The 21635-nt window shown below is 44.8% G+C and overlaps 1 protein-coding gene across 19 annotated transcripts in view; it reads left to right on the top strand.

The window, feature by feature from the left end:
- Positions 1 to 20838, top strand: part of COL13A1 (collagen type XIII alpha 1 chain) — a 93412-nt gene extending 72574 nt beyond the window's left edge. For 10 of the 19 annotated variants that reach the window (XM_041490027.1, XM_041490031.1, XM_041490043.1 and 7 more), the window contains 7 exons: positions 1975 to 2010; positions 4106 to 4159; positions 4438 to 4491; positions 5249 to 5284; positions 8050 to 8136; positions 12157 to 12195; positions 15282 to 20838. In XM_041490027.1, coding sequence (XP_041345961.1) covers positions 1975 to 2010; positions 4106 to 4159; positions 4438 to 4491; positions 5249 to 5284; positions 8050 to 8136; positions 12157 to 12195; positions 15282 to 15314 — 339 coding nt within the window. In that variant the 3' untranslated portion in view covers positions 15315 to 20838. The other 9 variants (XM_041490044.1, XM_041490040.1, XM_041490033.1 and 6 more) reach the window with 7 other exon arrangements.
- Positions 20839 to 21635: the final 797 nt, after the last annotated feature.

The following is a 21635-nucleotide window of genomic DNA, read 5'->3' as shown; positions in this document are numbered from 1 at the left end:
CACCCAGGTCCCTTGTCCCTGACTTTGCGTGTCTTTGTTTGTACAATGTTTTCCTCCTCTAGTTGTGCTGAGCAGTGGTTCCCTTCCAGAGCTTGAATGAATCCCCTCTAGCTCCAGGCACTCAAATGAGCCCAGCATGAGTACATTCCCTGGGGCTCCAGGCAGAGCAGTGGGGAGAAAGGGCTGCTTTTGGAAGGCTCAGAGGCCAGGGATTGTGCCTCAGTGAGGAGTCAGAACCCAGTTCCCTGAGAAATGCAATGCAAGTTTTCTGTGTAAAAGGTTATTCCCTCAAGCCCTGGGGTATCCAGACAGTGGAAGGAGGTCCTTGTGACAGCCCAAGCAGAAGGTGCCCCAGCAATTATCCCAGCAACTCCTCTTTGTGGCAGGGAATGTGCTAGCTGCTTCTGCTACAGCAGTGAGCCCCATGGGGGTCCAAAGGTCCCTTGGCTTTTCCCATCACTCTTACTGAGCTGTGGAGGTGGGAGACTGGCTCAGAAGGGTCCTCTTAGGAATGTTTTGTTTGGATCAATAATGCTGGCTGGCCAACCAGGCAGCACAGCTCGTAAGTTCAGATACTGTGGAACTTGTATCCTTCTTCAGAGCCATTGAACTCTCTTCATGAGCTTTTCAATGCCTAGTCCAGTGTATCTTCAGCCTGTCAAAGTAAATGCAGTGCCAAGCAGGTTCTGAAATATTTCAGGCTGTAAAATCCTGAAGCTGGATCTGCTGCCATTTTCTCTGACTTGGGGCTTGACATCATGCTGTAATTCCAGTCCTGATTATCTGCAGTAGCCTTGGGCTTCTCCATTGTTGTGACAAATACCCTGTGTGTGGAGATGCGAGCCTTGACTCCATGTTTCAGAAAGCTGGTTTATTATATTATGATATATATTATATTAAAATGATACATTAAAACTATACTAAAAGAATAGGGAGAAAAGACTCATCAGAAAGCTAGAAAGAACAAGAATAGAATGCATAACAAAATCTTGTGATTCTCGAGAGTCTGAGCCAGCTGCATCTGTGATTGGTGAATGTTGGTTGTTTCCAATTAATAGCCAATCACAGATGCACCTGTTGCATTCCACAGCAGCAGATAGTTATTGTTTACATTTCTCTCCTGAGGCTCCTCAGCTTCCCAGGAGGGAAAAATGCTAGCAAAGGATTTTTCATAAAATATCATAGCTACACTCCATGGCTGACAGGATGAGGAGCTTGTAATGCTCAAGTGGAGGAAAACTCAGTATTTGGTACTTACATCCTATCACAGCTTTCCACTGTCTGAGACAAGCCACTGGGCTTGATGGGCCTTGGGCAGAGCCACTGTTAGGCCTTGTGGAAGGAAATGCAGGGCAGGAGCCGAGCAGACAGCAAAGGGCCACTTGATCTCAGTCTGGTGTAAATCTGCACTGGTGACACAGGGAGATGAGCCACCTGTTTCATAAGCCCCCAAACAACTGCATGTGGAGTGGAGCAAGCCTGCAGCTGACCTAGTGGGCACCACGAGCCCTGGGTTTCTTGGTAGCAGTGCTTGAACAGCTGATGGTTCTGCACTGCCTGTAAATGCCTTGGTGAGCAGCAGCCTCTGAGCCTTGTGTCTCACCTGTGTTGCCCAGCCTGCCACAAAGGCAATGCAGATTCCAGCTCCACTGTCACATTTTCCTTTTTCACCACCTGTCATAGGACAGCTGCTTCCCCAGGAGTTTTCCTGGTGGCTTTGAGTGAGTGAAATTTGCACTCTTAAGAGGATCTGAAAGTTGCAGGTCAACATTATATGTATTCAGTGTTTCTATGTTTTTGTTGGTTTGCTTGTAAGTGCCATCACCTGTCCTTGAGATCTTAATTTTTGTTAATTGCAAGCATATGTTTGTCTCAAGTCACTGCTTGACTCACCTCTCCCCTCCCCTCCCCTTTCCCCTCACCCTCCTCCCCTCTCCTCTGCCTTGTTTTTGTGAACCCTCCCCGCCTGTTCAGGGTGCTTCAGGTTTAGACGGCAGGCCTGGACCACCGGTGAGTTCCATTTCTCTGTTTGCCCATGTTTGTCCTCCCCAGTATCGTGACTCTTGTTGTGTCGTCCACCCAAGTCTTGTTTATACCAGGAATAATCTTACTTTTACCAAAGCAGGCTTGGGCGGGGGTTAAACTTAAAATGAGGAGTGATATCACACACTTGTCTTCTTTGATGCTACAAGTCTGGATCCTGGGATCACAGCCTACTTGTAACACTCTGTCTCAGTAACAAGAGGAATGAAACCTCTGCATGATTCCATGATGCTCTGTTCTCCTGTCCCCTTTGTCCTGGCAGGTCTCCAACCTGTCATTCTCCATGAGATGGAAGAGGGACTCATCATCAGGGACTGTAGTCACAGGACAAAGGGGAGTGGCTTCAAAATGAAAGATTTAGTAGGTTTAGATTGGATATTGGGAAAAAGTTCTTTACTGTGAGGTACTGGCACAGGTTGCCCAGAGAAGCTGTGGCTGCCCCTCCCCTGGAAGTGTTCAAGGCCAGGTTGGACAAGGCTTGGAGCAGCCTGGTCTAGTGGAAGGTGTCCCTGTTCATGGGAGGGGGTTGGAACGAGATGATCTTCAAGGTCCCTTCCAACCTAAACCATTCCATGATTCTGAGTAATGCCAACCTGGTTCTGCAAACCACTCAGCTATTCTTGGGTAACAGCTGTTAAATAACAGCCAAATATCTTTAATCCCTCTTGGGAAATCACAGATCACCCATGTACAGTCCATTTGGCTATTTAAAAACAAAAAGCAATTTCTCCTCCTCAGTGTAGCTGGGAATAATTTCAGCTGCTCTGACTTCTGAAGAGAATCTGAGTGGCAGCTTGTAGAGTCACTTGTCTGGGGAAACTGTAAATACAATTTTATAGACATGCAGGGCAGATTTCAGTGTATTCCTTAGCAGTAAATGATGCATAAGTGAAGGCAATTAAGATTTCCATGACTGCACAAATCTAAAGAGAGCCTGATTTTTCTTTCTTCCTTTGACACACTGAAGTTGTGTGCTGCATGAGCTACTCCTCAACTTGTGTTCTGCAGATCTTGACTTCTCTGAAAAGCTCTCCTGATCCACATGAGCTGTCCTGCTCTCATCAGAGGGGCTACTTTAGTGACTAAGCGTTGCAGACTGACATTAAAATGTGCAAGAGCCTTTGCTTTAATGCTTTTAGAAAAAGACTCTCCCATTTGGGAAGTTTGTTCCTTGGTTCTTCCTAGGAGTCAGGCAATGTGCCTTGAAAGTATCCCTTTATTGAGGCTCCATGAGGGAATTGTAGACCCATGCCTATGTGGCTTAAGGAGTGTGAGTTGGAGGTGCTGGAATCCTGTTCTCAGCCAGAGAGGTATTACTGCCAACGTTAAAGATCACTTTGATTGATTTCCCAGAGGCCAGGCAAGCCTCAGGAGCACCAGCAAGGAAGTTTGATGTGCTGGTGGGAGATGGGCTCTGTGTCAAAGGGTTAGGAAAAACACTGGGTTTTCTTGTCAGCATGGCTGGGAGCCTGGTGGAGTGACAGGAATGGCAAAGGAGGAGCAGAGGGACTGGAGGATGCCCCTGCCAGCTCACATCTGTACACACCTGCATTCAGCTCTGCAGCTTGGGCTCTGTCAGCTTGCATGAACCACTGACCCAACTCTTCCCATCTCCTCAACTATGCTGACTCTGGGAGGGGGTAGAGAAATAGGGAAATAAGCAAAAAGAAAAACAAATTGTTTATCATGTGTGAAAATGGCCTTTATTCTGCTACAGCTTTCAGCCTTGTCTGGTATAAACTGGAAAGAAAGAATTCCTGTTTGTGGAGCTGGTGGAAATGCCTGCTGAAATAATTGTCAGGAGAGAGCTTCAGAATTAAAAATGAGGCTCTGTGCATGGTGCAGGTGTGATCTAACATAGCAGTTCCCATGTTTTTCAAATTGCCTTACCAACTACAAATCCATCTCCACCAACACTGAAAGCTGTAGTGGTGCTGGGTGCCTTCCTCCACCAGCCTGTCCTTCCAGCTGTACTTTTCCTAAGGGAGCAGCAGTCTCTCCTGGCTTTAAGGAGGCCCTGGAATAAAAGTGTCCTGATGTGTTTTCCTTCCTACAAATGCAGGGTATTCCAGGACCAATTGGGGTTTCGGGACCAGCAGGACCAAAAGGAGAAAGGGTGAGTTTTCTTCAGAACTGACAGATGCTCTGGAACTTCTCTGAAGATACAACAGCTCTGAGGGATAGAGGAGCTCTAGGCTTTTCCTAGAGCTAGAATTGCCCTCTCCTTGTTCTACAAGAGCCTCAGCTGGGCCTCTTTGGTGCTTGAGTGGCTCATCCTTGGGGGTTTTCAGGTGCTTTGAAATGCATCCTTTGCTTTTTCTTTTATGGTGCTCTGCTGCCTGTTTGTCCTAAATAGGAATGTGAACAGTTTGTACTCTTTTGTGTCCATTTCAGGGCAGTAAAGGAGATCCTGGAGTTGCAGGACCAATGGGGCCAGCAGGGCTTCCTGTAAGTATGGAAGTCCTAGGGATTTATCTCCAGAACCTGTTTCCTTGCTGTGCTTGACAGCTGAAGATGCTGCTGTAATGCAGTGTTTGCAGTCACCGCTGGGTTAGGTGTAACTCAAGTTACAAGACTTTGTTCACTATGGGAGTGACAGAAAAAGCTGAGTAGCTTCAGAGCAGACTCAGAGTGATGTGGAGGAGGCTGAAAGGAAATTGTTACTTCACCTTGGTCCTTGAGCTGCCTAAAGAAGCTGTGTGGGACTCCCAGTATGTGTCTCTTAGTCCAAAATGCTGCTTCTGAGCAGCTCCCTTTACCTTTCACAGCTGGGTGTCTGCATCCCACCTGTCTGAGAGAGCCCTGTGTTGTCATTGCAAGGACAAAAGCTGCCTTCAGTGAGGTTAATTCCACTGTCTGGGATTGCTTTTGGCAAAATGGGGCCAGCGTTGGTGCTGTGGTTTAATGCAGTCACGGAGTGGCTTTGTTGTTTAACACAAAAAAGGAAGTTTCTTGCATGCTCGTAACTAATTTGGTTTTTTATCTTAAGAGTCCATAGGGTAGGTAGTAGTGGTGTTACCACCTGGATGGTCTGATGGAGGTGAAGAGGAGGTTGCCTGTTGGAAAAATTGTTTATTTTTGACATAGCCATTGGTACAAATGGAAACAAACCACCAAAATCCTGAGCACACATTCCTCTCTTTAGTGGGAACACGGTGAAATGTGATTGTTTTCAAATGTTTCTTTCTGTGTTGATGCATTTCAGGGTTTACAAGGTCTGCCTGGCGACAAGGGAGTCCGGGTAAGTTACCAGGCAAACTCCTTGTGCTAATTGCTGACACCTGTACTCAGTGACAGCCCAGTTAACTCCTGTAGCAGCCAGCATGTGTTTGTGTGCCACACCTTTACACACCTGTGCTTCAGGACCTGTAGCTCCTTCCATCACTGGAACATTGTGCTACCTCTGGCTGAAGGCTGTAGGGGGGGTTTTCTGATGTGCTCATTGTGGTCACACCTCTGTTCTGACTGAAGCACAGGACTTGAGTTAAGCCAGCATGGTGTGCCTTAGGAAATCCTGCTTATCTGTGTAGGGATTCCTGGGAGAATTAGCTGAGGTGCAGCCAGCAAATCTTATTTCAGTACTTCTAAATTGTCCCTGAAGCATGAAAAAGAAGGTTGTCTTCCAGCAAACAATCCTGCAGAGAATTTGAAAGATGGAAATTTAGAGAAGATAAATTAAATTTGCCTGTCTTGAAGAATCAGGCCTAAAGTCTCCTCAGGCATTGTCCTGATGTGATGGTGAAGAGCTGGGTCAAGCCCAGTAACAGGGATGGCAGCTTTCCCATTGTACCACCAGTGTTATGGAAAGATAAACATTGCTAAGAAGAGTGTGTTGAGAAGCTCCTTCTTTTTCATCAGGTTTTCTTGCCTGTTAAGGCTTTGAATCTGGATCTTTTTGATAAAAACATTTAGGAGCTGTGGTTGGGTATAATTTATATTTAGAAATATAAATTACTTTTGGATTTGAGTCTGTAATATTACAGTTGTATAAATGTCAAGAAGTTCAGTACAGTACAAGTGTATGTAGTTACACCTTTTATTCATAAGACTCTGGCATCACCTAAATTTATCTGGAGGTATAATTTTTTATAGTGCATGTGCCCATGTGATGATTTCATTTTATGGATTTGCTTTTGATGTGTAGTGAGTGTTCTCTGTCCTCTATCTGCAATGGATTTCTGACCTTACTCTGCACAGAAAGGACAGTTCTGGACAGCACTAGCCAACTGGCATCTTAAACTAGGGGAGAAAGGTTCAAGTTTCATGGAAACACCAAAGTTCTCCCCTTTTTTAATCATTGCATTTCTGGCTTTGCTTCTTAACTTTCCCTTCACTTTTGTTTTGCTTGTTTGGCTTCTTCTAAAAAACTGTCATTTTTAATTCCTAGACTTTTTCAGTTGGTTTTTGAACTGAGTGTCCTAGTTAAAAGAAGGATCTTTCATTAGCTTTCATTAATGGGATTTCTCTGAGCTCTGGCATAAAAGCAAGTGAAACTGGGAGAAATTGCAACTCCTTTTAGAGGATGAGCAGGAAAGCATGAGTGGGGAGTTTTGCTGGTCCCTTGAAGCTTGCATGCACTCTGCCTCACTGCAGCCCATGGTTTGCAATGGCAAAGTGTGTGAGACTCAGGAGTGTAAATGGGCAAGTGCAATATCTTAGGGGACCCTAGAGAACACCCCTTTTGCCACTGAGCCTTTGTACAGGGATTTCCCCTTACTCTGGAGTCCCAGTTTGCCAAAATCCTCTTTTGCTCTATGCTTTTTAAATCCCAGAAATGTTCCTGCTGCTCTCTGCTTGGAGCAGGAGATCAGCATAGCTGTGCCTGGGCTTGGGGCACTAATGGCAGTGGGAACAGGCAGCATTTTGTGAAAGCCAGCTGAAAAAGTGTGAGCCCTGAACTTGTCCTGCTGTTATTTTAATGCTGGGGGTTTTGTGTGTGTCTGTGCATCTTCCTTGCTCCTACAGGTCCACCTTTGTCCCCTTTATCCCTTCCTCCTCTTCCACCTTTCTTCCTGGTTCCTTCCTCCAGAGCAACCCATGCTGCATTTTTTCCTGGATTATCCTCTCCATTCCAGTGCTTGATTCTGGGTGACTTCTCCTCATTGCCTCTCCTCTCCCATCCATTTCTCTTGCCAGCTTTGGGTTTAACACTTTTTTTTTTTTTTTTAAAGAAGCAGCAGCCTGTGCTGTCTGATTTTATCCCTTAATTCTTTAACACTCCCCATGAGGACCCTAAGTTCTGTTCCCTGTGCAGCAGCCCCTTACCCCTGTTTGATGCTCAGCAGCTTTGAGAATTTCCTGTTCTACAGAAGGATTTGGTGTGGATGTAACTGGCAAATACCACACTATCCCACACCATCCCCTGCCTTCTGCCACAGGGATCAGGGACCAGTTGCTGCCCTGTGGCTGTGCTGCCTAGGACTGCTCCCTGCTCTAACAGGTTTTTTGGGAGAGCACTACTCAGAGGACAAAGGACAGCCAGACTGTGCAGACTCAGAGCTGAGTACTTCCTTTATTCCCTGGCTGACAGTTTCCTGAGTGAGACTTTCTTTAAGAATGGGAATTCAGAGGGGTAACAAAAGCATCCCAGCGCTATCCCAGAGCCCCAGTGGAAGAGGGACCTTCCCAGCCAGCTGGAGATGGAGATAAGGAGGCACAGTGCTGGCCAGAGGGGTGGTTCCCATCCTGTGTGCCTGGGCTCAGCCAGGTCTCCAAGGTGCCCTCTCTGATGTGTGGGAAGCCCTGAGTAGTGCAGTGATGATCCCTTTGATGCCGAGCCCTCGCAGCCTGTCCGTGTGGGACTGCAGCCACAGCCACAGTGTTTATGCAGCTCAGCTACAGCTCAGCAGCTCCAAATGTTGATCTTCACATCTCAGAGGGAGATTTATTTTAAAATGTTTCCTAAATGTTTATCCTTTTTTAAACTATCGCTGACATTTGTTTGAAATGGATGATCCTAAAGCTTTTGTGTATTCTTTTTTTCTTGGACTAAACTATTATTTACAGGGGGAGAGGGGCAAGAAAGGCTCTAGAGGGTCTAAAGGGGATAAGGGAGACCAAGGAGCACCTGGATTAGATGCACCCTGTCCGTTGGTATGTCCTGTTTCATCAAATGTATTGTTTTAAGATGTGTTGATGGGGAAGACAGAAGGAAATCATAACATAAATAATGGTCTTGCAAAAGTACAACATTCGGATAAGTCCAGCTGGGTTCCCACCACAGCCTGTGGCAAAGCTGTGGGACCACCTGATCCTCTGAGAGATCAGGCTGCTGAGTGACCATGGTTATGTTCCTTCCTCTTCCAGACAAAGGTTTGGGTACATGGGGTGTCCCATGTGCTGGGAGCTCAGGGCTTTCTCCATTGTGGATACAGCCCTGTCTCCTTTGCTGCTGGTTCCAGCTCTTCTCTGGAGATGCTCGATGGATCAAAGCTATGTGACAGCAAAACTGCAGTGCTGGCTTCCTTGCCTTGGAATAACAGCCAGCTGATGTGATGGCCTGAGAGCACACAGGGCACTTGAGCTGCACTACCCAGAGGGAAAACAAGTCTCAGTTATCCTAAATGGGATGTGTTTCTGTCAAAACTGATTGGCTAGAAGTCTAGACAAATGAATAAATACAGGACTATGTGTACATTTTAATCTAAATTAGTATGCTGCAGTAAACACTGCCAGAAATCTGCTAGCAGTGCCACAAATTCCAGGAGCACTTGGGGATCATTCTTTTAGAAATCCAGCTGCTGGGTTTCTCAGTGAGGATCGGAGGAATGGCTGATTTTGGAATGGAGGAAACGCCATTCCCATCCTCTCAGAGAAGCATCTCCTGGCCCGTAGGTGACAGAAACTGCTCACTGTGCAGACAGAGCTCTGTGCTGGGTGTGCAGCTGAGTGCCCTGTGCCAGTCCCAGCAGGCACTCAGCCTCTCCTCCTGGGACGTGGAGCTGGCTGGCACTGACTGAAATAACGATAGTGGTTGATTTCATAAACAGGGTCTCCGAGGTTTTAAAGGCGAGAAGGGTGAGCCGGGGTTACCTGGGCTGGACGGCCTGGATGCCCCATGCCCATTGGTATGGTGTACCTTCCCTTTCCTGCATGCTCGTTTGCTTTTTGGCTCTTGGTGCTATTTTCTGATCCCCCCAAACAGCTGCATGCCCTAGAAACACCTGGCAGTTCCTTCCTTACCTGTCTCCATACTCCCTTCCTCTCATTGCTGCTGTCAGAACCAGGCTCTTCCCTTCATTCTGATTCCCAGCAGCTGTCAGCAGTACTTTGTGGCATGAGAAAAAATAGAGTTGGAATGTGGTTTTATTTACAACTGCTTCACTTCTTCCTTTGCCTTCCTTTTGACAATTTCCAGTAAACCAGTGTATGCAGACCCAACTGTATACTGGCTTGGCTTCCTCACAAGGAGCTGCAGTGCTTGTGTCCTTCATTAATTCTGTTTTTAATTGCTTGTGTGTGTTGAGCACAGCCTGACATGGTTCTGTATGACCTCAGTCACCCCATACATGAAGATGACTGAAAATAATAGTTTATCACATTAGTAAGCCCATGTGAAATGTATTAATGGGGACTTAACCTCCCTGGTAGATAATTCCTATTTATGACTCTCCCCAAAAGTCCAAATTGTACCCATAGCATCCAAAAAACTTGAATTTAGGATTGCCTGTTTCCCAGTATCTGTCTTATTTAAGTGATAAAATGATTATTGTATTAGTGCCTGATCTAGGCCAACTGTTGCAGGACAAAAATATTCAGGAACACTTAACCCCAACTGATTTCTTGGTATCCCAACAGAGGTCACAAATTTATTCATTTTCTCTGAGTTTTTTGGAGATGCAGATTCAGGTGACGTTTTTGCTCCCTGGCAGAGTCTCAACATCTCCATAAAACAAAGAAACTTCTACTCCCCTGCCCATCAGCCCTGTTTGGCATGACAAGGTTTGCCTGAGGATGGTCTTTCCAAGCTTTATGCTCACTTAAGGATGTTCGATGCCATCTGCAAGGGATGGGATATTGTTAGTTCAACTAGCTGGGAAAATGCATCCCAAAGCAAAAAGCCACATTTAGTGTGAAAGATTTTCCTAGTTTCTTGAGGGGAACAAAAAAAAAAAAAAAAAGCCATGAAATTGCCATTAAAAGCATGAGCTTTGTGAAGAGCTAACATAATTTTCCTTCCAGCGTTCCCTCCTTTGGGTGCTGCCATTGCCTCTCTGGGACAGTGACCACTCGTAAAGTCTCAGTTGCTGCTCTGTAAATTCTGGGTAGTAGAAATTTCTGCCAGTCCCACAGGTGAAACCATCCCTGCCCAGAACAGTGCACAGAGGAGGAAGACCACAGAGCCATGTGCTTTGTGTCCTAATGATCACAGCCAGGTTTCTATGGAGTAACTTCTGGCTGAGTAAATCACTTAATTTCACAGGTGCGAGGATTCCACCAGTGCCCTGGCAGGTGACATTTCTGGTTTTGTCACTGCTCCCAGTGAGAATGCATCCCACGTGACCATATTAGAACTCACACTTCTTTCCATACCTATTTTCATTAAGGGAAACTTGCCAGAAAATCTGATGAAATATGGCTGCTGTTATTTTTTATATATGGTGTTCTGGCATGCAAGCTAGCTTGGGAACGTGAATAAGCATGTTTTTTGATCCAACTAGGTTAAAAGCTTGGCATCCAGCTGACACATCCATGTGTGTAGCTTATGGAGGCTGTGAACTAACTCTTTGCACTTCTGAGATATGTGGAAGGAGATCCTTGGTACTAATAAGCATGTCATGTTTCCGTTCTCGGCACATTCGCCCGCAACAAACACTTCCTTGTGACCCTGGTCTTCCTTTGATCCCTGAGCTGTGGCTTCCTGGCCTCCCATTCCTTCATACACCTAACTTCCCATCTCCTCCTGCCATGCACTGTACCAGTCATTCCTATCACCACCAGTGTACCAATGGGAACACCACAATTTGCCCAGTAAATAACTTGTAATTCCGTATTTCCACATAGTTGGGGGAAGGGGAGGAAACAGCACAAGGAGACCAAAGTCCAAAAAATGCATTTGAAAAGCAATACTGTTCTAACATCATGGCAACATTCAGTACATCAGCCCCCTGAAGTGAATCTCCAGTAAATAGTTCATTTCTCAATATATTACTGTGCATTTGCTTTTCTGTTTGTATTTTTTTGGGGTTTCCTGGGGAATAGTGATAAACCATGAATCTGCCACGTGCACAAAGCACAAGAATTTGACTTCTTGTGTCAGACGTGTATTTCCTTACACCTGACTTTGTCTGCTGCTCCAGAGCACCTTAAGCACTGGTGTCATATCTAGCCCATCAAAGAAAGCTGCACAGGGTTGAAATGAATGGCAGTAACTTACAAAAGCATTTCCCAACCATGGAGCCCAAGACATCACGGTTGCAGAAGTGCCAGGGGATGTCCACAGAAATCCCACTGATGTTTTTGCAGCCGAAGTCCCTTTTCAGGGAGTCAGCTGAGACGTCCTGAACCAGCAGAGGTGCTGCCCCATCCTGAACAAGCAGAGGGACTGTCCCTTCCTAATTTCCCTGGGGCAGGATCTCCCCAGAGGCGAGAGGGGATAACTGGGCAGTTCTCACATGACAAAGCAAACGCTTTAACAGGGCAGAAAGGAAACGGAGATTTTTTCTAGACCCTCCTCAGAGTCTGAGGTTAGTGCTGACTCTGGGATTGGTTTTTAAGCTCAATGTTACAGAGCCAAGCCTGAGGACAGAGCAGCCACCTCTCACTTTCCACTGCCAGCCCCTAGCAGTGTTTACCTGGCTGAGTTGGGCATTCTTTCAAGGAAGCCTGGATAGACTCCTTTCTTCTTGGGGGGGAGGGTGGTTCTCGGGTACATAAGTCCCTTGCACAGCCTGCAGGCATTTCCCCTCTTCACCCCAGCCCCTGCTTCAGGCTGCACTGGTTGTGCCAGCCAGAAGTCTGGGTCATCTGAAGGATGAGGAATATCTCTCAGACTATTCCTCCAGCCCTGGTTCAAACTGTTTGTTGCAGTAACAGTTAACCCATGCCTTCCTTTCTCCATCTCTGTGCTACTTTCTGGATCCTAACCTGCCATTTCATCCATCTTTTTCACAGGGAGAAGATGGCCTTCCAGTTCAAGGCTGCTGGAATAAGGTAATCTTGGAAATGTTGCTGTGCTGAGTTGGCAGTGCCACGGGTCCTGCTAATGTTTTCCATGAATCTGGCTAAGGGCAAAAGAGGTGTGGATGCATGGATGGGATTTCCAGGACTGTATCCCAGAAAAGTGGCAACCAAAACTCCTCCTTATTTAAATATCACAGTTCAGCTCCGTGGGCCACAGAGGAGAGAACTGTACCTGTGGCCTTTGAGCTGCCAGCCCCAAAGTGCTCTAATCCTTGCACAAAGATGAGATTTCCACCTGGATTCTCTCAGATGCCCCCCACACTCCCCAGGGTCTGGCCCACCTTCAGGAAAGGTGCAAAGGGTCCCTGCTGAGATCCATCACAGCTCCTTTTCCTCCTGGAGAACCCAGAGCCAGCTTCCCTAACAGTGTCCTTCCCTCTGTGAGCTGTCACTAACACTTGTTTATGTTTTCTTTTGCAGTGATGATTCTAACCCTGGACTGACCTGTGTGTGTTACTGTACATAGAATATTTATTTTTATACGGTGTTCTTCTCTGAAATGCCAAAAGTTATGCATTTTTACAAATTATCAAAAAGTGGCATATTTTTTTTGTACAGAAAATACTAGATCTCCCTTTTTTCCCCAATTGTCAGTTCTCTGTATGATTCTATGTCTGCATTATGCTTGTTTTGTCATGGAGTACAGCTGTAATATTTACATGATATTTGTGCACACATGATGAATATAGGAACTTAATAAATTATTGCATTTAAAGTGCCCAAAGGAACTGCCCTGTATAGATTTAAAGGTCATTTTCATTTTTCAAGCTGGATCATTCAAGAATATTTCAAAATAGTATGTATTTTTTATTAAAGTGAAATATTAACACTTCTGTTGTGATGAATTAAAGTGTTGTTGAAAAACCTCATAGTAGTCCCTGTGCACTGGGAATGCAGAGACACCATGATTTACAATTATCCTCCCATGAGCTGGAATAACCCTCATGAAAAGGAGCCCTGGTTGGCAAGAAATTCTAAGCCCTTTCTAAATTGTAGGCTTTCAAGCAGCTTAATGAAAGCCTTATTTAAAATTAAGCATAACGCAGCATACCTTGGTATCGTAACAGATGTTTGTAAAATCAATCCATGTGGCTTTTTAAAATGTTAACCAAAGGTCACATGCAAATTTGCAGAGTATGTAATTTTCATCTGCATATGCACATCTTAATTGTCCTTCCTGACCTATCTTTGTTGATGTCTCAAGTTTAAACTACCCAGAGAGGAAAGCACTACCAGACTAAAGTGAGCATAACAGTGTGCTTTCCTTAAAATACGAGGGGAAAAGTGTGAGCCTAAATCTATTCCCTAAAACACATCCACTTGCCTTGGCCCTTCACACAGGGGGCAAAGGCAGTGCAGGAGTCTCAGGGGGAAGCTGCCACTATTTAATGATCCCACAGGAGAAACACAAATAGTGATTAATTAGTGAGACCGATCCACTGAAGTCCTGCTCTTTGCATGATGCTGCCGCTCCAACAGGAATTCGGCTCCTCCTGGCTACAGCTGTGCTAGTGGAAGGGGTCACCACCGTGATCCTCCCTATACTCAGCTGTTCATCTGTTCACAAACTATTAATCAGGAATTTTTCCACATGGTTCCAAGCAGCCTTTTAGTGCCATCATAACAAAGTGACAGAGTAAGGGATGTAGTTCCCTTGTACGCAGGGAGAGGCCTGCTGGGGACTGCCCAAGGATCCCAGCCCAGCCTCTGACTGCTGCAATCCAGCTGTCACCTCACCCTTTCAGAAAGTTATTGAATTTCATCTGAAAACCAGTGAGTTTTCCACTGCCCTGTGTCCTTTCCCTCCCCGCCCTGCAGGCTGTTCCGACTCCAGTGCCCTCGCAGTTAGGAAACTCCTTGCAACTTTCGACCTAAACTAATTCATGGTATTTACAACCATTTGTTCTCATGCCAACATTGTCCTTGGGATGAAACGTTTCCATGCATGATGTTTTCATGAGATGCTTGGTGTACTGGAGCTGAAACGGCACAGAAGGAAAATGGGCTACACAGCACTGAGGGATTCTCCCTGGTTTTCTCAGTAATAGATGTCGTTAATGTAAGCCCCAGCTCCGTGTGAAAAGGCTTTGCAGCTGAGCTAACTGGAACAGCTAATGGTCCAATTGTGTTTTAATTGCACACCTGTTAAAGTAGTTACTAAAGACCCAGCCAGGTGTACTCCTCGTGCTTTGGGTTTGGAAGGTTGTAGCAGTGGCAGTGAGTTCCTGCTCTGATCTTGAAGGTAGGATGTCTGAATGCTTCGGTCCCTTCTACAAATCCTGTCTATTATTAATCCTTAAAAATACAGAGATCCTTAGGAGAAGCTGCCAATGCTTTCTGTTTCCTTTGGTCTGTACAGCATGGTTTTTGTGTAGTTGGTTTTTGTGATTGCACCGCATGGGATTGTTGTTGGTTGTTTTTATCTGATCCAAGAGCAGAGCAAGTGCACATCTGCCACCTTGTCCTGCCACAGCTCCTGAAAAGTTAAGGAATCTCGAGGTGATGCTGTACCTGTTTTATTCCTTGGGCTGTTTTTTGACTGCTCCATTTGTGAGAAAACTCTTGCCTGAGATGTAAGTGAGCTTGAAGTGAAACTGCCAGAACTCTTGATAGTATCTGGCTTGAGTCAGCAAAGATTTACCTACTACGGGGAAAATGTGTAGGATACCCACTCATTGAAAAGATGGGAAAATGGTGACAAATGTTCCCTGTGGCTGTGGCAGATTATAGCCTGGGATCTTTACTGTAGTGCCAGATAACCATTTTGGATTGCTGCTCCACAGCCCAAATACTGATACAATCTCATCAGCCGCTGGGGATAGACAAGAGGGCTCAAATCAGTGATACCGCACTGACCTGCCGCTCTTCCCAAACCTCAGTTCCTTGCATGTCAAAAGGAACCCAAGCAGGGCAGCTGGGTTTGTACAACCCTGGCTGTGGCGATTTGTTTCAGGCTCTGTTCCTACTAAAGCCTGTAACCAGGCTGCTGTTGCTGTGGATTCCTGACAATTCTGCCTGTCTGTTTTCACGGGAAACCTTTTGTCTGCCACTTCAAGGGTCAAACTCCTTGGCTGATAGCCAGAAAATGAGTCTGAGGGTGGAGAAGCTTGGGAAATGGCAGCAGAGGGAAAGGAGGACCTTCCTGAAGATTTGCTGGAGATGTTTTGCAAGTTGCCTCCCTGGAGCTTGGGAAGAGTTCCTCAGCAGTGCACCAGGAATGTATGCCCAGATGCTGGAGCTGCAGGAGCTCGGCGTGCCAGCACTTTCTGCTTTGCTTTCTGTTTTCTCCCAGAGGCAGTGGCAGGGGTTGAGAATGGCACCATTTATATTCTTTTTCTTTGGTCATTTTCACTTCATTCTACTATTGTGGTCAGACTCTTCAGATGAAGAATTAGGCTCATTTTCCAGCAGCAGCTGCATAAATGAGTGCAAGACATAGACAATATTTCTGGGAGGGGATCCTTTGATCCAAGAAAGAAACCCTTCTTGAACATTTCTCTTTAGAAAAGCAGAGAAACCCCAGAACTGTGTTCAGTTCAGAGTGCTGCTCAGAGAGGATGTGATAACACTTTTTGCTACCATTTCTGGTTACCAGGTGACAAAGTTCCACCTGTATCACTGATGATTCCATCTTTAACCTTTTAATCACAAACTTTGTTCTCCCGTTTAATTATAAGGAAATGACATTGGTTTGTTTGGGTTTTTAAAACCGTACTGGATTCTGAAGGCATGAAATAAGTTGTCAGAAGAGAAAAATGTGGAGTGTGGAAAAAGTCTGGTTTCACTGACTAATTCCTTTGCTTCCTGTACTTGTGCTTTGGTCTCCACTTCACCCTCTGGATGTACTTTGTCTGGAGCCCTCCAGAAATGTTTTCTGCTGGCCCATTAAGACCCTTTTGTGGGTGCATCTCCACAGATGCACATCCAGATGGAAAAGAAGGATCTCAAAGGTTCAATTCCACTGTTACACGTTTTAATATGTTCACTAAAGGGAAATAAAGATTTGGCAATGTGCTGAGGGGTTCAGAGGACGTTTCCCAGCCTGAAGGGCAGAACATACAATCCTGGATACTTCCTACCAGCTGCCATGCAAACCTGGCATCCTTTACTCGGCCCCCACTGCTGAAGGTTAGCATGTAAGCTCAAGTGCCTTTCCACCACAGCTGTTGCAATTTGTTTTTAAAAATCCCAAATTTAAAATAAGTGCCTATCTTTTGAACATGACAAAACATCTCAATTTTCCTGAGTGCATTGGGAATCCCGTTTGCCCAAGAACTAAACCACATATTTAACTTTGAGGGAATGATTCCCCGCTGGCCTAAATGATACCATTTGCATATTGAAATACTTGGGTGAGCCAGAGCTATTGTTATTGGGGCTAATGAATGATATTATCTCAATCATTAGATGGATCCAAGTGCTAAGCAATTCACATTACAGCTGGGGAGAAAGTGCTGCCTTCAAGCTCAAAGGGATGCCATTAACCCAGAGCAATCCCAGACTCAAGCATTCTTTGTCAGCACAAGTGGAATCAGTCATTCTGATCTTCTGATAAGGACACCTGTACCTGACACCCATCTCCTCTCCAATGCACAGAAAGGCTACTGTTAAAAGAAGTCCAGGTTTGCAAAGACTGGGGGGAAAATCCTACTTTCGTGTTTGTCTGAAGAATTGCAGATTTTTTTAATTGAGGTTTCTTACAGATGTGTTGAGGAAAGAGAGTAGTGGGGGAAGAAATTGTTTCAGTTGAGAACCAGGCTGGTGGAAACATTAATTTATTTTATTTGTATTTTTTTTTAATTTTTACTTTTTTGGGGTGGGCGGAGGGAGAACCTGACCAGAACTGCAGGCGGTAGGTGTGCATTTTTCCTTCTTTTTTAATGAAAACAATTATATATATAGTTTGATAATGTTACTTTTACTTTTTTGTTAATGATTTTTGGGGGCAATTTGTTTGCTCTATTCTGTTTTCCTGTGTTTTCTTTTAGGTATATTTTTCATGGGCTTTTGGAATAAGTGCATAGAAGTTCCTCACCCCAGATGTCCTAAGGACATTCCTATCGTGTTTTTTCTCCCCAAGTTCAGTAGTGAAAAGGTGCTTTCTATCGGCAAACGCGTTTTTAGTGGGCATAGACATATCCCCAAAGGCCACGCCGAGGGACCAGGTGCCAGTGACCTCTCCCAGACAAAACGCTCCCTCCACAAGGCTGCATTTACATTTACAAAGATAGAAAGGGCTATGTTAGGGACCAGCCGGTTGGAAATGGTCTCTTCCCACCTTAGGTGGGCTGTCTGAAAGCAGTCAAGTCTGGCAAGAGTCGCTGTGTCCTCTTCAGCAAAACCTTCTGCAGCCTGAAATAGCAGGCTTGGCTAGAAAGAGCTGAAAAATTCAATTAGGAAGACGTTTATCGGAAGGTGGCAAGTTCATGGAGGGTACCTGCTCAAGTATTACTGTCTGTTGCTATTGTTTTCCCTCCTGAGTCCAGCAGCACGCGCAGGTTCAAGCTTAGCTTTAGGCTGTGCTTTACCCTGAACCTGTGTGCAAATGCTTTGCTGGATGGAGGTTTCCCCTTCTTTCACACTTTGGGTTTTTTTCTTCCCTTCCCCTCTTTTTGTACCTATATCTTCCAGATGTCTGTGATCCAGACAAAAGAACTGCTTTCTTTTCTGCGTTTTCAGAAAATCTCTGTTGGTCACGTTTGGATCATTTTCCACTCCCTGTTATTATCTACCCTTCCTGCTATTTTCCCTCCCTCCCTGTAGGCCTGCTTTGGTAAACGTTTTGGTCTGATGTCAAAACACGAAATAAGATTATAGATGTTTGTGATTTATTTTAGAGTTCACCGTAAAGCTTTTACTGTTTAAAAGGCAGCAAGGGCAGTGTAGTTCTGTAGCTTTCTTACGATTTTGTTTGTTCTTTTTTAAATAGAGCTAGAATATTGCAGTTTTTTTTTCATGAAAAACCAGCTAAACTTTTGTTTTTCCTGCGAAACATGAGTTTGTTGAACTGCTGTGTAAAAGTTTAGTAAGTTAGATACTAAAGGCAGGTACGAGAGGACTGAGTGTGGAGTGCAACTTACACTAGAATGCTGTTTGTCAGTCTCTTGTCTCCAGTGGGGGTTTGCCGGGAGTGTGAAATTCCATTTTGTGATAATTCCATTGTTTTTTCACAGTAATGTTTCAAAATGTTGCTTCAGTAAATCGTCCCTTTTGCTCTCCTGCAAAGATTTGCTTTTACCCTGACGTTGCACCCCACCAGCAGTGCCACAGACCGAGCAGTTTCACCCTTTTTTTGAGCCTTCCAAAGGAAGAACATTAGCTCCATGAATTCCACAGCCTTTTCTGGGCCATGTCAGTGAAAAGGAGAGGGAGACACTTGGCAGCAAGACTGTGCAGGCCGCCATAAGCAGACTCCTTCTCCGAGCCTGGTCCTTCAGCATTCATTCCTGACCTGTCCCATTCCCACTCCCTTGGCTCTGCTGTTCCTTGTTCTCACTCACCGTTACGTTTAAAGATGGGCAAGCTGAGGCAGAGCGTTCATTGTTGTGCTCACCCCCACCCCAAAAGGGCTGAGGTTACCCCCGATGCAGGGAGGAACGGCCCGACCCACCCTGTTCCCATGGCTCTAGTGATGCAGAATGAGCTCCAGAGGCTGAGCAGGGCAGCAATGGGAGGGAGCTCCAGCTCCTGATTTATGGGGACAGCCTGTGGCTATCCACGCTTCCATCAGCAGTGGGGGCAGTGAGTGGCTGTGGGGTTTCTCTCGATGCTCTGCTGTCCCCATAGCTCCTCCAGAAAGTCCCATTGATCCCCTCTTGGCATTCAGAGTCCTCAGAGCTCCAGGAAACACGGCCCTGATGGCCTGTCCCACACCTGGAATGCTTGTTTCATTGGCACTGCTCCCGTTTCTCATCTTTGTGTCACTTGGACACCAAATTCTTTGGCACTGGGACACTTTCTGTCCAAGATCTGCTCATCAGCCAGCACCAGACAAACACGAGTGACCTGCAGGAGAACGATTTCTGAAGCAACTCTGTGTCCTTACATATCTGGTTTCCTTGTATTTTACAAGAGAGATTTTTCCCCTTTGATGGCATAGGATGTCAAATATTTATTGTAGCTGTAGCAAAGTGATGAATTGTGAGTAGACTTGACAGGGCATTGTTTCTATGTTTCTCTTACAGACACTGATTGATTGAGATGTTTAAATCTGAATACATTTTGTACACTTTTTTTTTTCACATTGAGCTTTTTAGCCTCTGTATTGAATAGCCAATGTTATTTGGCATTAATTCACATATTAATTAATGTGTATACTTTTGTGTTACCAGTAATTTTTACTGTCATTGTGCTGTTTCTGGGACATTATTTCAACTCCTTTTGACATAGTTTAGCTACTTGGAATTTTTTGGACTTCCACAAAATTCCACGCTTAGGAATTGCTAGAATGAAGAGAACAAAGGGATGTTCTTTCCCACAAGCTTTTCAACCTCAGTAGGAGCTTCTTCAGCCAAAATGAGCATTTGACTTTTGGTTTTCACTTTTTTCTTGCTATTATGATAGTGCTGATTTGTTTGGTTTTTAATCCTGGGAATTCTGTGTTCTGTGTTGACCATTCCTAGCAATATTTTACAAAAGCAGAGATAGCTGTGCCATAAGGAGTTACACTGATCATAACAGGATCGAAATATTGTAATTATTTGGTGTTTATTTATAAATATTTTTTCCACTATTAGGTTTTTAAGCAAATCTTTTCTCAGTGTGATATAAGATTAAAAAGACACTAAAGGACTAAGCACTCAACATGTACAAGGAAAGGGATTCAGGTAAATGATTTCCATCTGTATGAGTGAAAAACAGCTGATGAATTTTTGTCAGAACAAAAGCTGAGTTTCAGTTGCACATTTCCTGATTCCATTAATTAATCCAGTGTTTCATTGAAACCATCCCTGTCCTGGAAACCAGAGATACATTTAAAGAACTCCCTGAATCCACTCCTCAGTAGTAAATAAAGCTGAGTTTTGTAGAAGTAAAGTGTTGCTTAAATATAGCACCTTCCAAGCATTTGTCTTCTTGTAAAAGATGAGAATTTTATCTTTAATCACCGAGTACCCATTTATCAGATAAAGATGCCAGTGCCAATATTATCAGAGGTGCTGGTTTATATTGTGATAAAAACCGCTACGCAGAGCTGTATTATTACTGTTGTAAATCTCTTACCTTAGTATGGTATTTACATTTATTATCTACATTAGGAGAACAAATACATGAGATTTTAGGAGTAAGTTCGTTTGGGGAATGGGTTTTTGGTTAACTAAAAGTGGGCTAAAAAATCAGGCAGGAGGTTATGAAAAATATCTTTGACTGGGGTGGTTGTAATGGTAAACATGACATCATATTTAAAGTGTCATCTCATTATTTTCCAAGAGGAATCTGATGAATTTCCTGTGCCTTGTGTTGAAGCTTTACTCCTTTGTGTCAATGTTTTAGTGAGGTTTCTATTTTAATTTATAAATTAAATACATATAGATAGCTATTCCAGTACAGTCTGCATTTGTTCCCTATGATGTACATACTTTCTTCTCCTTTTATAAAAATGCCTGTTTACCTGCACGTAGTCTGTGTTTTTTGTGAATGACACCACATGCAAATCATAGCCCATAATTTCACTTACAGGTGAATTCACTTTCCCTTTGGGGGTGGATTTTAGGTCCCTGTGCTGAGGCAACCACGCCATCTGCTGTTTGCCAGTCAGACCCGGGAGCTGTGGAACTGGTGGGAGATGTCAATGGATTTAGGAGAAACCTCAGTGGATTTAGAGTGACAGAAATCTCAAAAAGACTGTCATCACTATAAAATTAGATGGCTGGAGAAAGGACAGAGTCCTGCCTGTGTAAGGGAAAGGCAACAACATCCACTGAGCCCTAGCATTGGACACTGCAGAATCTGCACAGGAGAAAGCCTGAAACCTCCCATGGCGAGAACAGCAGCTTGCTTTTACAGCAGGAATTCATCAACCATAAGTCACAAACCCTCACTAATTGTGGAACTGAGAGAGCAAGGGCAAAGAGGGGAGAGACAAACTCTCTCTAGTTATACCCATGCTAAAATTCTTGTAATTATGAGCGTTGTGTCTTGCCTTTCCCTGAAACTGGACCAATGGGGAGGTGTCCATCCCTTTGTCCCTTCCCTCAGCTTGGGGGTACAGCCCTTTCCCTCCTATCCCCTCTCCTGCATGCCTGAGTGCATTTCTGTGTGAGCCCACTCACCAATGCAGTGGAGGTTCCTTGGACTCAAAGAGCTGTGATGAAAAACATTAGCTGTGAGTGGCCAGACAGCAAAAGTGTGCTTCACTCCTGACCTCCTCTGGGTTCAGACAGTGAGCTTGGAGTGAGGCAAAATCCTCAAGG

Source organism: Pyrgilauda ruficollis, unplaced genomic scaffold (assembly GCF_017590135.1).
Source record: "Pyrgilauda ruficollis isolate IOZ18807 unplaced genomic scaffold, ASM1759013v1 scaffold98, whole genome shotgun sequence".
Lineage (NCBI taxonomy): Eukaryota > Metazoa > Chordata > Aves > Passeriformes > Passeridae > Pyrgilauda > Pyrgilauda ruficollis.
The sequence above is the reverse complement of the archived record's forward strand: the minus strand, read 5'-3'. Positions and strand labels throughout refer to the sequence as shown.